The sequence below is a fragment of the Cyanistes caeruleus genome, chromosome Z, assembly GCF_971803275.1.
Source record: "Cyanistes caeruleus chromosome Z, bCyaCae1.hap1.1, whole genome shotgun sequence".
Lineage (NCBI taxonomy): Eukaryota > Metazoa > Chordata > Aves > Passeriformes > Paridae > Cyanistes > Cyanistes caeruleus.
Window position 1 is genome coordinate 72,335,952 of NC_141732.1, and position 18,517 is coordinate 72,354,468.

Below are 18,517 nucleotides of genomic sequence, written 5' to 3' on the forward strand. Positions count from 1 at the left end.
AAACTTTCAATGATGCTGCTGTCATTACAGTAGCTCCAGAACACATTTATGAAACATATACTTAAGATGTTGCTGTCAGACAAAAGAACAAACTTAAAGTGCCATTCAAACCATTAATGGCTTTCTTTTCCGTCTAGGAAAGGCTAAGCCAAGGGCAACATACAAATTTGGAAGTGAAGAAAGGCACAGGTACCCAGCACCCTGAGCACCATGAAAACTGATAATGGCCTGAAATTACATTAAAAGAGCAGGAATTATCTACTTACCCAAACTTCCCCAAAGTTTCCAAAGTTTTCAAAGTTCTCACCCTCTAAAAAGTTAATTTTTTTCCTCTCATACAAGTTGAATATTTTCTTTATAGAGAGACAATGACAATGGCACTAGTTCATTGAAAAAAATGCTACAGATTGGAGGTATTAGGACTTTTTATGTTCCAAAGACAGGTAACCTCAGTTCATTTGTTGTGAATGGCTAAGACCAAACCACTGGCTGACTCATCTCTATAGGAAAGAGAGTTATTAACATAACTCCATATGTTAATATCATCCAACTGTAAGGACATCTGCTGAACCCTGAGATATCAACATATCTGAACAAACAGAAGGAAAGACTTTCACATATCTGAGAATGAAGACTATTTCCAAGGCCAAGAATGTAGTAAGATTCAAAGAGAAGGATTTTTGTGAGGTTAATGAAAAAAATGAATCACCATTGCAATAATAATTAAGAGCCACAAACTTTACACCTCCACAGTTTAGGCAAATCTTTATTAGGCAGGGAGTAATCAGAGACCTTTGAGTTGCCTGCAATGCATTCTCCCATCTCTCCCTTTGAGGCTGTCGCTTCCACATCAGTCAGAAAACTCCTCCAGAGGCTGAACAGATCTAGTCTCACATGGGATGTCTTAAGCTGCAAAGTCATTAAGGGTGTATTGGTAATAAAGTTAGAAACCCTCATATTATCATTCTCTGATTTGTTTTTAGCCATTATTGTTACTCAAAATGGCAATGTCTTTCTTCAGAGATGTGAGGCAGTCTTTAAACGCAGGTGCTAATTTCTTTTCTTGATGAGGATGTTTGCCCTTTTGATTTTGGGATAGAAAAAAACCAAACACTATCGGCTCTGCATACTCACAGAAAAAGCTATTTTATTCCTCATTCAGTAGGCTCCAATCATGCTGGGGCACAAACAAGCCTTGGCTCCCAGACACCACGCTCCCTTCAGAAGCTGCTGCCGAGACAATGCCAATCCCACTCGTCACAGCCCACACCAGCCTTGAAAATCAGGGTGATGAGACTTTAAAAGCAGAGATGTTTCAGGTGACAGGCTGTGGGAAGCATGTTGTCTCCTTGTGCCCCAGCAACAACAGACAGAAAACTTTCTTTAATGTACTGCTGAAAACATCAGGATAACCGCAAAGCTCTTGTCCTGGGTTTTGGCTGCCCTGAAAGCACAGAAAGCCATTCTCTAGCTGAACGGTCATTCTCTACTTTTAATTATGAAGTACCGTTAGAAGATGGGCTCTTGAAAAAATAATGGTGCCTTCTGCAACTCAGATGACTCAACAATTTTAACCAGCTGGATGCCCCCATTCTGGAAACAATTATCACCAATTATTATGCTGGTTTTTAGTCTGGAGTCAGCTTAAGTACCTTAAGTCAACAGGCAGCAAGGAAGCATTTACAGCAGAGAAAACTCTCCCTCTGCTGCCTCCTCCTTTAAACTACATGTCTCTCCCTCCTAACAGCATCAAAAATGTAAGGACTTGATATCCTACAAAATTGGAAAATTACAATCAATGCGTTAATTGCACATCTAATTAAATAATCAGCATCCCTAAAATGCAAAGGCATCTGGGCAGAGATATGTGCTGTGGGTAGAAAATCCTGTAATTATACTCTCAGTTGGAGCTGTAATTGCTTTTTTGATCAAGAAACCTGGGAAGGAAAGGTTGCAGACGATATGAAATGTAGACCTCAAGTAGACATAACAACCTGAACTGGCTGAGGCTAGGCAAGTAAACCATTCAGCATTTCTACTGTAAATACAGACAAAGAAGTAGCAGACTTAACTTGCAGCAGTGGAAAGCTAGGTTAGACACAGCTTTTAATCAGCAGTAAGCATAGATTATCAAGGGAAGCTAAAAAATCTCTGTCCCAGAAGGTTTTAACGAGTGCACACACATTTTTAAGGCGTGCTTTTGAAGAAGATAGATGGTATAGTTAATCTCTTCACATCTCAGTTTGATTGTTCTTTATCCTTCAGAGCCTACCTCAGGAAGGAAACTACATGGTAATACATCTAGCTGGCTAAGAGGCGTGAGGGCACATTACTCTCCATAGATGGTCTGCAGGACAACCCTGCTTCCCACACCACAACAGTTTAGTTCAAACACTACAGAGAGAGTTTTTCCTACCTTAGCTTGACAGTGAGAACATGGAAACTGTCTCTCACAGAACTGTCCATGCATTCTGCAAGGTCAGTCCAATACACTGGGATTTGGCTCAAGTATCTAAGTGCCTTGATCCTACAAGGTAGCATTCTATAAGAATTTCCACAATTCTTTCTCTGGTTAAAGGTAAACCCCTTTCTCAGCTAGAAGAGTGTGTCCTTCTGCTCACTGAACAAGAAACTATTTAATATTGTTTCCTTGATGTTACTCAAAGCATGACGGCATGCTTTACTCATTCTGTTACAGGCAGGCCCTATCATTACATGCAGTTACATCACCATTACACGCAGTGAGCTAAGGGGCACTCCTCACCATATTACTAAAGTAATTCAAGCTTAATTGGTGTTTTGACAGCACACCTGTGAAGTTAAAAAGTCCCCATTACAACTGAAGAGCAAGGGCAGTATCAGGTCAAGGGCTTTTTCTCTGAACACTCATCTCAGAACAACAAACCCCACATTTCTCAAAGTAATTAAGCTGGGAGTGTATCAAGCACTAAAAAATCTGGTTTTCCAGCTACTTCACTTACTGCTCTGGTAACTCATTTCCAGAATCTAAACTCAAATAACCAGAAATCAATTCATGGATTTGAGAGCAAGGAAATGGAAAAAACCCTTTCAAAAGCCACACTGGCCTGTCCAGCATAGTGTAATAATATGGCAGGGGAATAACAACTAAAAATCCTACAAAGCAATGCCCAGCTACCTCCGCTAATTGGTTGTGTCCTCTACCAGCACTTTCCTTCTCATTGCTACATATGCCCAGCTTTCAAAAAGTAGGGAGAAAACATTTTTTACTATCCTACCTTCACCTTTAGGTCTCCTGGCTTAATTAATATGCTTTTCTCTTGGTGGGAATAATCTTGTGTATTTTAATAATACACATTTTAATAATAATTTTAATAATAATTTTAATAATATTGTGTATTATACTCCCTGCAAAAAGCAGCAGTTGATTGGTGAACCCAAATGGCCCACAAATACTTGTCATGAACTCCATACAAGCCTCTGACAGTCTCTGAGGACACCATTAACATAGACACTGAACAAGAAAAAAAGAACTGCCACATAAGGAGTCCAACAAAGCCAACTCCAGCAACCACCCCCATATTAATAAACTCAGACACACTTTTCACACTTCCAGTAAAGTCACTTGACAGGCTCACATTGGGCCTGAAATAAGGGACTCCGGAAATCCAGTTAGCCTGCTCCACTAACTGGGAGGGGCAGAGGAAGAAATTTAACGTAAAAAAATAAAAATGCCTGGATGAAGAAAGCCTCTGCAAGACGATGAAAACTGCACTAGAAACCAGGCTTCGATAACACAGCTAACCTGAGTCAAGTCACTGAGAGGCCAATTAGCCCCTTTGGAAAAGTCTGTAATGGGAGGAATAAGCACAGCTGGATCAAAACACACTCAAAACACTGAGCAGGGATGGTGGGGTTATTCCAATAGCTGCTGCCACTACTCAGTGCTCCTAGGTCACAGAAAACATTCCACCCTCCCAAAGAAATCAGTGTAAAGGCAAGATTAAAAAGGAATAATTCTGGCAGCTGTAAACAGTTGTACATTAACAAGCTATTACTACTGCGAGCTAAAAATAAAGTGATATAATTTGAACAAATAACATGTATCCATGTCACAAAATATGAAGGAGAGTTGCACTTGCTTTAAATTGAGTTCCTTAAATTAGGCATAACGAAATTCAGAGTGAATACACCAGCCAATCCATAGGTATTTGTGTAGATAAAACTGGATCCCTCAAGTAACATGAGTTACATGAGATACCACAAAAAAACTTGCTTGCATTTCAATCTGCTGCACTAACATAATACACTGAATAAAAATAGAAAAATATAAATAAATTGCATTAAAATTTAGCACTCTCAGTTTCTCAATAACAGTTTCTCAAAAATGTGTTTGCTATCTTAAAATACAAGGTGAATATTGACTCATTAACAAAAATAAAACCCAGATGGAGACATGGTTAAAATAAACTGATCTTTCACATAAAGCAATTTCTATTTGTATTTCAAATATTCTTGTACGCAACAACCTAAAGTATTAACCAAAGAGAGACTAAATTAATTGAGCCTTGAACTGATTTATCTAAATTAGCTCCTAGATGGACAGCTCTATTATATCTTTTTTAGTGCATGTCTCTGATTTTGTCTCTACTGCTTTTCAAAGTCTCCTATAAAATAATTTTCAAGTGCTAGCTTTTAAAAAACTCTTAATGACTTTGAGTTCAATTGCAATTTACTGTCTAAATAAGAAATTGAAATCCCATGGGGAATTTCTAAAAATCTAATTTAAGAACAAACCTGTTTACAAACTATACCATATTTTCTGAACTACTACCACTTGAACATTCATCAGAAAACAAAACTGTATCTATGACAGGTTCATTACCAGGAATGAGTCACTAAGAACACCCATTCTTCAAGAAACCCCTCACACAGCCTAGGATCCTTAATATCTGCTGTGCAACTGTATGGAAAAGCCACCACCCAAGAAAGGGCTGCAACATGATTTTCACAATTTCACTTAAGTGAGAGCTTCTAAGTAGCAAAAACCTCTCCTACACACCTCTGGTTGTATTTGGAAACCCACAGGGGGTCCTGCAATGTGGCAGCTTGACAGCAAAGGCAGGGAGGTGGGCACAGTGAACACAGGGAGGCAATGCTATGTGGAACAGTGATGGAGGCTGTGGTTCCATGGACATTTCTGACAGCCTACTTAGAGGCTGTCTGGATGATGAAGTCCCTATTCTTTGCTCCCACAGGCAACTGTCATATAATAGCATTCATAAAAAGACCTGTTGTAAAATTAATTAGAAAGGACAAAGAAACCAATTTGAAAGCTGTTCACTAAGAATTAGAAAAATCACCTTCTGATTTCTAGCCTGGGTATGTTCCTATGCCCTTCTGTTCTTGTGCTAACATTAACCTTTCACTTAAATAGCTGTAAACTTGCCAATATTTACTCACATGCTCTATTAGTACATGGCAGCAACATCTGGTCTCAGTTTCCAGTCTACTAAGCTCAGCCATACTTGTTTGGTTTCATCTCACACAACCTCAGCACCTTCCCTCCCTGGGCTGCCTTGATGTCCCCTCTCCAATTTGTATTCTCTGATGTTGGCAGTAGTCCCCATTTTCTTCAAATAATTTTCTGGTTTCCTACATGTCATAACAGAAATATTATAGAAATACAGACAGAAGACACCTATTGCCTATGTGGTTTGCCAGTGTACCATGGAGCAGAACACAATTAATTTTACTAATTTCCCATTTACCAGGCAGTAAGGCTTTCTTTTCTTAACAATTTCTACAGCCCTACTAGAGAGGGCAGACTAAAGGAGTTTATAGTTACGCAGAACAGCTCTTCCTTCTCTTACTGATCCTATGCATAAACACAGCTTAAACAGGATACCCCTGTTCTGATCACATACTCCCACAGTCCAGAGGGGCAGCACCACTGCTCACCTGGTATCACATCATCCTGCAAATCCAAAGGTAAAAACCATGCAGTCAACAAGAGACTCCCTGCCTAGAGCACCTCAGTAAACTGGCACTCAGATTTGCCTTAGCCCTTCCAGCATCTGGTACCTGCACACTTGAGTAACAGATGAGAATCTCAAGCTACATTTGGGATGTCACCCCAGCTTTATGCCTAAGTATCTTTAGTTTTACAGCACACAAAGGATAGAGCTGTCAACAAACTCAGGAAATTTCTCCTGCAGAACAGATATTGATACACTAATGTTCTCAAGTGCCTTTCAGCAGAGGAGGTGTGTTACAAACCCAGCTCACAGACTGCCAGGAAAGGCTGCAGGCCTTTTCTTACAGATCCAAAAGCCAAGGAGAAGAACTGGTCTCACCTTTACCACCTCCAGATTTCAAATTAAACCAATGGGGAACCACTGAAAAGCCCTTCTGAAAGTGTCAGCCATTACCCATCAAAGCAGTAGTAACAAACCCACAGTTTGACCCAAATCTGTCTCATCTCATTGGTCCTCCACAATGTCACAAAACTGCCCAGACTCTACATAAGAGCAGACAATGGACAGTATGTGTGGGTCTATCATATGGCTTAAAAAATCCCATTTGAATGCCAAGAAATTAATCTGGATGCAAAGAAAGTTATTGTTAACTCAGTAAGAGTTAACTCAGTGAGAACAACATCCTAATAAGCAGCATTCATTTGCTATTATCACACCTGCTTGAATTCTAAGGAAAATAAAAATGCTACTCCATTTCCAGCTGACCCACCAGAATGCTGGGATGCTGTCCAGAGCAAGCTCGAGGAGCAGCCCATGGGAACATCATGAGGTTGAACAAGGCCAAGTGCTGGTGCTGCACCTGGGTGAGAGCAGCCCCCGGTATCAGCACAGGCTGGGCATGAACAGACCCAGAGCAGCCCTGCCCAGAAGGACCTGGGGGTGCTGTGGGTGAGAGGCTGGACATGCCCTGGCCATGGCACTCACAGCCCAGAGAGCCAAACGTGTCCTGGGCTGCATCCAGAGCCCCGTGGGCAGCAGGGGAGGGAGGGGATTCTGCCCCTGTGCTCTGCTCTGCTGAGACCCAGCTGGAGCATCCAGAGCTGGGGTCCCTGCACAGGAGGGACAGGGACCTGCTGGAGCCAGCACAGAGGAGGCCACCAAGACAATTAGAGGGATGGAGAATGGCTGAGAGAACTGGGATTGTTCAGCCTGGAAAAAGTTCCAGGGTGACCTGATTGTGGTCTTCCAGTACCTAAAGGGAGCCCACAAGGAAGATGGAGAAGGATTATTCAAGACTGACAGGAAAAAGAAAAATGTTTTCAAACAGAAAGAGAGTAAATTTAGATTAGATATTAGGAAGAAATTCTTTACTGAGGATGGTGAGGCACTGGCACAGGCTGCCCAGAGAAGCTGTAGATGCCCCATCTTTTCAAGGTCAGGTGGGACAAGGCTTTACAACCTGGTCTAGTGGAAGGTGTCCCTGGCCATGGCAGGGGGGGTGGAATTAGATCATCTTTAAGGTCCCTTCCAATGAAAGCCATCTTACAATTCTATGATTCAATTTTACACACTATGTAGCACCATGCAGAACTGGAGTACTGATGTCCTCAGGATCTTATTATGCAACATTAACAGCTTTTTGACTTAAGAATACCACTTTTACAATGGGTGGTAACAAAGCAATCACCTTACTTCAATCTGGATGCACAGTACTGGAAGACTTCAGTTATACAACCCAAAAATTGTCTCAGAAGCCTGCCAGGCAACCCTGCCCTACATCTAAACACGTTGTGTAATGATACAGCTTGGAAAACAAGAAACAACTGAAAGAAAAGCAATACTAAAATATAAAATTGTAAAGTCCTAGCCCATTTTTTCTGACCTTCTGGCTTTTCCTATGAAGTTATGATATTATTCAATGCATTTGCTAACATTGCATGAATAGATATTGTTTCATTTATGATGCTATCAGCCAATGATGGTTAGCTCATCTTTTCTTCAACTCTTGTGCTATGTAAGCTGAAGCCCACTGCTATCTCTCTGGTGCAGCATTTCTTGTACAGATTGCTTCAGTAATACACAGAACTGGGAAATATCCCCTCCTCCCACACAGATCCTTAAAAATAAGAGTGTGAAGTCTGGCTCTCCCAACAGTCAATGCTATTTTTAAGGGCTGCGTATGTGGCAGGTAGGAGTCCCCCCACCCACCTCTCCCATTGCACCCCTATTTTGAGCAGAAGAAACTGCCTTACTCCAGTGTCAGATGCAACTCTCACAGTTTTTCCTGATTAGCACCACGCATGAGTGTCCTGCCGAGGTGATCAGGACACCATGGGTTTCTGTGCCCCATCCCAAATCAGATACCTCTATCACCAGAGCACACTGCTGTAATTCTGTTTGCTATTGTATCCCCAAAACAAGGTGCAAAGAGGGGAGTTTTGCGTAAGGTGGCAACGGTTGTCCCAGCTCCTGAATTGGGAATTGAACTGTGAGAAAATTCCTGGTGTTCTTCTACAGCCTTCAGTAATATACTACTTAGAGGACTTGGTCCACTCCTCATACAAATCTGGGTTTCATTTTTACTGGAAGTTTCACCACTGCAGAAGGTCCTGAGAAAAGGCAATCACTTGGTCAAAAAGGTTTTTGGAAGGGTCTTGGTACAAATGTGAATGCAAGTTGGGCAGCATCAGACAAGAGAAAAGAGCCAACTGTAGTTTACTCCAGTTCAGAGGGATGAGCTATGTGCACACAGACAGCTCCTTCAGCCTGCCACACTCAGTTCACTTCTGGACATAAGCACCACAGAAACTGCTGTGACCTGACAGCCTAAGAGAAATGTTGCCAGAGAAAAAAAGGCAGAAATCATGGATACACAGCCTTACCTAGAATCTAGGGGTTGTACAAAACAAAGGTCATCTATCCACATCACCAGTGCTCTGCTGCCACCCACATGTTGCTCTCTGATCAGCAGAGGTACACTTTCATGGAGAGGAAGAAAGATGACTAAGATACATTTTCCTTCAGAAAACACCAACTTGTCCCAATCAAAATTTGCTGTACAGGATAATAACAAATTTGAATGAGACTAATTCTCTGGTCTAAGACATCCAAACAGTTGAGGGAGTGCAGAGAAGAGTCATTCCCTGAAGGAGAGTTACATCTTAGCAGTCAGTGCACTTTTGGCAAAACCATGGCAAACTCAGGTTAAAATCTCAGAGTCATTCAGTATTTAGATCAGGAGCAAGAGTCCTATTACTTCCTTATTCTAGACATACCAACCTTAAAAAAATTAGTAGGTATAATGACAGTCTACTTGAAGCTAGAGCCATCATTATGACCTTAGAAAAGCACAGAGTTCGGCCAAACTGGATTACCTGAACATAATGTGCAGTACTAGCACAAAGGAGATGCACATGATTGTGGAACACACCATGTTTGCAAATTGTATCCCAGATGTTTCACAAACATCTTCTCTTTTTTAAGGAAATAAATAGAATAAACTTTGGAGGAAAAGCAAACTAATCTTGGATTCCCATTTAAAGGCTTCAAAACAATTCTGACTTACAGATATGTAATGTTTACAACACAAGTTCAGAGAAGCAAAACCCCCTGAATTTGTTTGGCGTTTTTCCTAGCCAGCAACAAGAAGATATGGAGGAAACTGAAGGGGACCATTGCCCAGCGTACCAGGGGATACATATCATGAACACCAAAACTGGATTTTAGCAGAGAGGAGTGTCAGTATATTGACATGTTCAGAGAAGCTTGCAGAAAGTCCTGTTAGCAACTGAGCAGGCTCCAAGCTGCTGTGGTCATCATGGAAAATATTGCACATTGCTTCACAAGAGAGAATTTCTTTTAACTACTCTGAAAGGGGAAAGGCTGCTGACCTTTTCCACTGGAGGCAAGGTTATCAAACAGTTGCTCAAAAATCACAACAGCAGCTAACGAAGGCACAACACTATTTTCTGGTGTGTATATACAAATAATTATCACTTTGCTTTAACACAACATTCATTGTAAAGCACATTAAAAAATTATAGTAGGTCTTAGAGAATCTTAGAAAGGATAAATAAAAATGCTATTTATCCCAAACAGATGTGAATACGCAGGTATTTTGTTTAAGACACTTTGAGAAGAAAGAACCTTCTCCTCGTCTGAGTACAGCCCGTCAGCTAAACCATTCCTGACAAGAGAGGCAACAAAAGACACAAGTTGTTCAAGCACCAGGCAATCACACCACACTAAAAGCTGCCTCTGGAAAGGCACAAAGGGTTTTGGAGAGTCACACAAGACTTGCCAGTCTGCAAACTCAGATGCAACAGAGAGAACCGAGATTATGGTATGGGGAGACAGTCTCCAGTGCTTTTGTATTTCAATGCTTTCTAAGTAACTATTATTGTGCAATCCCTAAGAGATCTAAAAGCTGCATTTGCAGAAGGATTTGACTACCATAGCCAACACATAGCAGACCGTCTGCAGGACTGCTGGCAGCAACCCCCAGATCATGCCTGACCAGCAGGATCTCCACCTGAGGGTAGGAACAGCAAATTCATGACCACAAGAATGTTCCACAGATCCCCACCAACACTGATCCTTAGGACACTTGATCAGGAATGTTGGTATTTTGGTGGAGGTTAAGACAACCTTCATAGATCATTAGATAGAAAAGAAGGAAGGTATTTAACTAGAGATGTACTTTTTCTGCATGAAGAGAAGTTTCTAGTAACTCCATTAGAGTCACAATGCTTCAGTTTGCTTCTTTGCCACTGTGTGGGAGGCTTTGAAAATGCAGAGCTTACTCATCTTCACGGGACTGATAAAGAGACACCTAGGCAACAAAGCTTAAGGGAAATAAAATGCCAAAAGTAAAGTATTGCATGGACTGCAAAATCCGTAAGAGGTGGAAAGGGACAGCTTCCAGCCTTTTCCTGACTGGCTCAAAACAGTTTGTTCTCCACTAAACAAATGGGCTGGTGCACAGTACCTGGTTTTACTGATCAGAGGGCTTGGGTTGGCATGTGGGGGTTGCTTTCCATCACACAGGGACAGGCAGATAACTTACAATCGAAGTTGCAGCCAAAACTTGGCACCAGACCCTGCTGATGTCTTCACCCTGAGTTTAAGTCCAGCAAGGACTCCTTAGGACATCATACTGTTGCTTGTGAAGGGAACAGTGGTGCTTTGCACCAAGAGCTTTCTTTCTCAAAATCAAAACAGATCTTCACACTACAAAATCAGTAACACAGAACCCACCTAGGACCAGGGCTCTAAAACCCTGAGACCCTCACGGTCTCTTTTTGCACGTGCTTGATCAGAGGTAAAATTATAGAGCATGAGAAAGGATAAAGGATGAGAAAGACTAAGGATATGACTGGGTATCTGTAACAGTAAAGGAAAACCTCGCTTATTCTCCACTACTGCAGGTGATCATCATATTCTAGAAAACTACTGTCATGAACTACATCTGCCATCTCAGTATGTGAGCTGATAATGTATCAATCAAAAAGAACAGACTATTGACATTCAACAGGGAAAGACAAGAGTTAAATCAAAGTAATTGGTATAAAAGGGCACTATTAAAAAAAGAAGAAAACACTTCACCAGTTACTTTGGTTCTGAAACAAAAACAAGTCAACTGATGTATTTAATATGCTGACATAAAATAGGAAAATTATGCATCAGACTTCAACAAATTCAATATAAGTGGAGAAAACCCCAGATCACATACCCTCTTCCAGTACTTAAATGTACATGAAAGAGTTGGTGTGAGAGGTAATTTGATGATCTGGCTGAATTTCTGCTCTTCTCCAGTCTGCCAATTCTTCTGTTATACAAAAGTCAGATTCAAATTTCTATCATTTTAGAAGTCACACAGCTGTGTCCCTAGCTGGAGGCTATTTCAGTTACTGAGGGTTTCAAGTTGAAGATGCAATAGCTATGTGTTTGTTCTTCTTCTGGAAAAGAAGCTCCCACTGAGGGACTGCAGCAGATGAGCTATCAATTAATCCCTCTTTGTAGTCGAAGTTCTAAGTGTGAAGGTGAGGATTACTGAGTCATTCCTTTCAGGGCTGAAAACCCTAGTTGATTCTGGCATAATTAAGTTTCCTCTTCACAGAGAAAGAGAACAAGAAAAACAGCAGAAGTGAAGAACAAAACGTACGTGCATGCTACAACAAAGCTTTTTTAACATGTACAGTTACAAATTCCTGTGCCATTTTGTAACTGTCAAGTCTTAATTAAAATACTACATTTCTCTGACTCATGGTCAGAATGTAGGATGCATGTACATTATTCACATGAATATTAATCTTTTCCCAGGTAGGAGGCTGAATCGCTCAGGGGATTTATAATCACATCACGTATGGAAACTTCTTGGGTGTCTTTTTTCTTTTTTGGACCTTTTCTTTATTCTTTCAAATTTCAGTCAGATCATGAACAATTAAGGGTTGCAAGAATCATTTCAGTAATCTATGTGATGGGACTCCAACCCCTCAAATCTGTGAGGTGGAGCACTATGTGTATTCATGAAATGTTATGGCACATGGAGAAAAAGGAACACAGAAATGTGCTGGGGACACCTCTTCAAACACTAAGGACATAGCCTCCTCTCTGAAGTGCTGGAACAAACAAGGATGAAAAGCTTGAAAGCTCCTAGGTAATGACAGAAGGTGGAAAGACATTAACACAGTGACCAGAGAAATGAGACGTGATCTTTTCTAGCTGCCAAGAGAATCACCTGCTTAGACTATCACCACAGGGACCTTTAAAATCCTCATCTGAAAGTCTGTCTTTGTATCACTGACTTTCAAACAACATCTATGAACAAGCTGATGACTCAATTTGCGCGGAAAGCAACTAGCAAAGATGCTCTTCTAGATTTGAGCATAAGTGCAGAGAGAAATGAGAATGCAAATGCATCTGAGGAAACTGCAAGAGTCGTCCTGATACCGTAGAAGGAAATGAACTAGACAAACTAGAAAACACTATGTGATTCAAGAACACAAACTAATAAAAATTCAGAAAGTCAGTGCAGTGTCCAGAGCTCAAGAGAAAGAAGCTTAAAGGACCAGAGAGCTCAGGAAGCTGTTAACAGCTAATGAAACAACATTACCAGACAAAAATCAGAACCTCCCCTATTCAAGAAACCTTCTGCCCTCTAGGAGGGCTTGAACTCTCTTCCTGAGGAGGTTTTTTAAGACAAAAATGATTGCACAGGAAAAGAATCTAAAGCATAGAATTAAACATCTAGCAATGAACACACAATATGACAAATAAAAGATGGATGCCATTCATAGGAAGACAGAGGTATTGTCACATGATATTAAGAAGGCTGGAAATTTGATGCCTTAATTGCTTCAGGTCTTCAGTGAAAGCAACAAGTGCAGTCAGGCAGCTGAAGAATTAATACTGTATTATTGGGGAGTTACTAAAGGAAAAATGTTTAGAAAGTTATAAAAAAGAGGCTACAGTAAAGAAAAAAAAATTGAAAGAAATAACCATCTTATCTGTCTGTTAAGTCAGATGGCTCTGATAAATATTTATCCTCAGGTTATAGGTTACAGGTTGCAGCACTGATAATCACTAGGAATTTGAGAAACAGGCAATGCACTTGAAGATTTGAGAAAGGCAAAACAAGTATTTAGCTTAAAAAATAGAGAAAGCCTCAGATAATTATAAAGGCATTAACTTCACACACACGCACATACACACACACACAAACACACACACACACACACCAGGTCCCGAGGACTGAAGACTGGAACAAATAATCAAATTATTTGCAAATCTTCTAGAACATGAAAAGGAGAGAAATAACTGTGAGCATGGTTTCATCAAGAGTAGAACTGTGTCAAATGCATTTAACTTCTTTCTATGACAAGCTAAATTATTCCAAGGGGTATAGAGAATAATAGAAGTTTTATACCCTATGATCTGGAAGAAGCTATTAACATGGATGCAAACATACTGGTAAAAAAATTATAATCATGGTTGCCAAATTCAAAGATCAAGCAAGATCCCTCAGGCAACTCTGGTAGCACACAGGACATCAGCTTTGGTACCACAGAGTTTTGTCACAGACAACTTGAATGATTTGTTCATGTAAAAGATAAGGAAGAGACAGACAACAAAGTGCTTACAAAATTTAAAAAATACCAAACTCTACAGGAACAAGTGCAAAGCCATATTCAGCAGTAATCCAACACAAAGATAGGCTATGCAACAACAGACAAAACCCTTTCTCAGATTGAATATCAGCTCTGGAAAGAGTAAAAGGCTAACTATGCACCAGTGATGGCCTGTGGTAAAAAAAGCACCATCACAGCAGCATAGCCAGTATATCTTGGGATGTCAAGACCACAGGCAGGAGAACTGGTTGCTATATGGTACATATGAGCAGGCTCTCAGTTGAATTTCTGCATTCAGCTTTGGACACTGCACTTCAGGGAAAACAAAGAAATTAGTAGGAGATAGAATTAAAAAAAAAAGGCAGGCTGATGGAAGAGTGCCTAAAAATCCTGTCAAGAAAACACAAAAAAGAAAAGGATCATTAATACAAGAAAAGCAAGTGGGGCTTTGTCCTCTTTTTGTAGTAGCCCTTTACTTCCAGTATTCCTTGTCCTGATCATGAGATATGTATTTATATGGAACAAGAGAGACCTAAAGCAGAGGAAAGGAAAACATCTTTGGACAGAAAAGACAGCTAAGCCCCAGAGCAGACTCCTGGAAAGCTCCAATTCCTACCTTTTTTGGTTTAAGGGAATTTTTGGTCACTAGTTGTCAGCAGTGGTCAAGGCAAAGTAAATAATGACATTTTGCTATAAAAACTAAACTACTGTTTCAATAGCAATCATCTCAAAGCATGTCATCCTTTCAATTCAGCAGAATCACAAAACAATGCTGAACCACCTCATGGACCTTCTACCCTCTCAGAAAAAGAGAGATCCATGGACAGTTTTTGTTGAATCTCTTGTCCCTTGTCTGTGCACTTGCTTTCCATAAGGCACAGAATTAAACTGTTCTGTTTGCAAACTCTACAAAATCATAGCAGAAGCTCATTTCTTCTTAAATACTAGTGTTCTTCATTTTCCATGCCATACTTAGAGTTTTGATCTAAATCCTCTCTGCTCAGAAGTGAAGCCACTGTTAGATGAAAAAGCATTTACAATCCAGATAACAGAAAAAATCTATTTTTCCTCCCCAGATGCAAAACAACAACAACAATCAGCTCTGAAAAATTTGTAAAAAATCCATAAGAGAAACTCCTGATTGTGATACTGTAAAATCTCTTACAAAAACAAAACAAGTAATCTGTAGAAGAACGCAGTAATTCTAAGTGAAATATATTAATTTGCACTTGGAGTAGCAGGCAAAATCTAGGGAACATGAACACCATATGTTATCTTTCTGTGGGCATACAGATGGGTAAAACCATAAGAATTTTTTTTTTAAATCCAACTTTTTCGTTCTTAAACGCTGTTTTCTAAAACAAGAGTGTTTATACTGTTATAGAAAATGTCACAACCTTTTCCTTTTGACTTCCCAAATCAAGACTATATATTTTTAAATCTTATTTTCATGAGATGGAAATACCAAGACTTACTATACACCCACTTTCAATAAGTATATATAAAAATATTTGATGCAAAGTTTCCCAAGGAACTTTTTCACACGACAAATAATACAGATAACTCCTACTAAACTAACAAGCTATCCTCAAGTTGCCTTGAGGAAAAGTCTTCATTTCAAACCATTTAAGTCCTAGACACCATTATTATTATTATTATTATTATTATTATTATTATTATTTACAAATTCAGACCTAATTTTTCAGCTTCTGCATCTTTTCTGATACTCATCTCTATTTCCACACAATGATGTTAAAAATGTCTGGTAGAATCAGTGAGCTCTAAAACCATCACAAAATGCTGCAGTCCTACACAATAAATTTGATAAAATTTTTGTCTGTAAAACATCAAAACTGTAAGAGGTGTCTTACAATGAAGATGAAGTGAAAGCTTGAGCCACAGCAGCTCAGAAAAGGAGCAAAGCAATACACCATCCTACCTGTTGAAGCTGCAGTCGGACTTTGCTAATGGCTCTAATCCAGTGGGCTCTTGCTGGAGGAAACAGTGGTGGCTCAATGTCACCCTGGTAGCTTGAAAGCAAGAAACAGGAAATCACTACATGAATGACACTTACCATCAAAGATTCAACCACATACTGCAATTATAGCTTCAGCTCTGAAGGAACCACAGGCACAGCTGTTCATGTGTTCTATAAGGCTAAAGAAGAGGTTTCCTTAAACTCAGGAGCCACCCTGGAAACTGATGAGCTGAGAGATATGAGCTGTACACAGTCCAAGCCCAGGAGGAAGATGATGTTTGTGCGGACATCAGGAAAGCAGTCTATGACACCAGATCAAGCCAAAGCAACACAATGGTATCGTAATTACAGACACAAAGAGGTGAAAGATGATTTTACATCACCATGCCTGTTGCAGTTCCCTTCTGGCCACTGCTCCTTCCTACTCCTCCTGCTACAAATTTATAGCCCCTCCTTAGTGGAAACACTGGCAACAAGGCTCAGCCATGAGATTCCCCTGTGCATTGAACATCTGTCACTTCACTCCTTCCTACAGCTTTTCAGGAGGATATGCAGATTTGTCAGGAACACTCCACCTCAGTGCCCCACAGTACATCTTGCAATCCCATACCTAGTGGTACCTTGGGATTTTCGCCTTCCTGCTTTTGTATGTTGCTGAGGTGTAAATCACAAAAACAAACACCATTTCCTGCCTGCAAAGCACCCACCCCACACTGCTGACTGTATAAAACAACCCCATAGATGAGACCAACACACATCCATGCCACAGGTCTAGCTCAGGTCAGCTCTAGGGATCAACACTCAGAGCTCAGTTCCATGCCTACTCCATGGAGACAGGAGAGCACTGCCAGAGGGTGGAGAGAAAGGGAGCCAGTGAGGCAGGAGCATCCAAGTTGGATGCCTAAATTAGCCTGAAATAGACTATGTGAATAACCTTTCCTGTGAACAAATATAGGCCAGCCATTCTGGGACAAGACTCCTGCTGCTCTGTAAGGAAAAGAGGAAAGTGAATCAGAGTTTAAAAACAGTTTAACACTTTTCTCGTCTTGTTTTCCTCCTTTCATCTTTAGTGTAAGGCTTGCCTACACATGAACTCCTGTAGTTAATTCTATCATCTAAGCACAGTGGCACCAGCTGTACCCTCCAAAAGGTACAGACAGGCAGACATCTTCCCATGGATCAAACTGAACCAGATTTAAAAAAACTCCCTCATACTTATGAAAGTAAAACCATATCCAGGGGCTGCAAGGACTTGATTACCTCAAGAAAAAAATGTCACTCCCAAATTTAAGGAGTGAAATTTGAAATTTCTGTAAAACCTGTGCAAAACCCAGTACTCCACTCCCCCAAACTCAGATGAAATATTTTTTAAGCCTGTTTTCAATACTGTTGACAGCTTGGAAAGCCAAAGTAAAAGGACAAGAAAAGCTGTCACAGTGAGTCAGAGCAACATGTCTATTCATGCTGTAATTCTCTACAACCTACAACTACATAAACACTAACTCTAATGGCGGTAGTCTACTACACAAGAATGAAACTAGTGAAGTTCTGACCATGGAAACACGTAATCACTTGTAGCTCAAGCACAAACTTGATCCCACATGAGCAATAGAAGCAGTTTTTTTGGGGCCTGAGTATGTTCATCAAATCAGAAAAAGAAAATCCAGCAAATGGGCTCCAAGGTGGTGTCCCTCTTTACAAACACACAAAAACCACAGTTTAAGCAAGTGTTCCTCTTTGCACACAAGGCAAACACAGCTTCAACTTAGCCAACATCCCATAAGTAACTGGTCCTCTACAACAGATGTTTCACAGATCAGCAACATCAACAGCTGTAAGAAAAGGCTGGAAGAACAATGTACATCATTTGCCCTGGGAAAGAGCAAATAAAAGAATCCTCTTTGAACTTGTTAAAAATAGGTAATAGTTTCACCTACCTCATCTGGACTCCTGCATCAACATCCTTGGGCTTCTCAAGTTCCAGAGGTAATTTAGCCGCAGAATGGTCTGCAGGTTTTTCCTCAGTTTTGCAGACCTTCTCCTCCTCTCCTTTGCCATAAGGCTCCTCTTGCTCCTTGAGCCATGCCTGACCATCCTTCTGATAGCTGCTCAAACTGTGATAAGAGTGATTTGACTGCCTTTCCTGGTGATCATCTTCCTGCTCAGAGCCATGGGCACTTTCATGGGAATGTTCCAGCTCACTAAGGTGAGAGCTTTCCTGGCTGACATTGCAAGAGGAGCCGTATCTACTACTGCCAGCAGGACTATGAGAGAATAAGACAGTCCATCAGAAAAAAACAGTGGCTTGGAAAAACACAAAACAACCTGCACATCTGAAAAACTGATGGAAGGACACTAAATATTACTGAAGAGGCATGCTGTGAAGCCATACTTAACTATTCTATTCTTATGTTTATTATGTAAATATAGACTTGTGAACTTCAAAAGTTTGG

At 40.5% G+C, this 18,517-nt stretch overlaps 1 protein-coding gene across 10 annotated transcripts in view; it reads right to left on the reverse strand.

Annotated features, from left to right (window-relative positions):
- Window positions 1-18,517, reverse strand: part of UNC13B (unc-13 homolog B) — a 207,562-nt gene that overhangs the window by 110,388 nt on the left and 78,657 nt on the right. For all 10 annotated transcript variants that reach the window (XM_086868136.1, XM_086868133.1, XM_086868139.1 and 7 more), the window contains 2 exons: window positions 18,002-18,328; window positions 16,026-16,116 (listed from right to left, as the gene is read on the reverse strand). In XM_086868136.1, coding sequence (XP_086724262.1) covers window positions 16,026-16,116; window positions 18,002-18,328 — 418 coding nt within the window. The remainder of the gene's footprint in view (window positions 1-16,025; window positions 16,117-18,001; window positions 18,329-18,517) is intronic.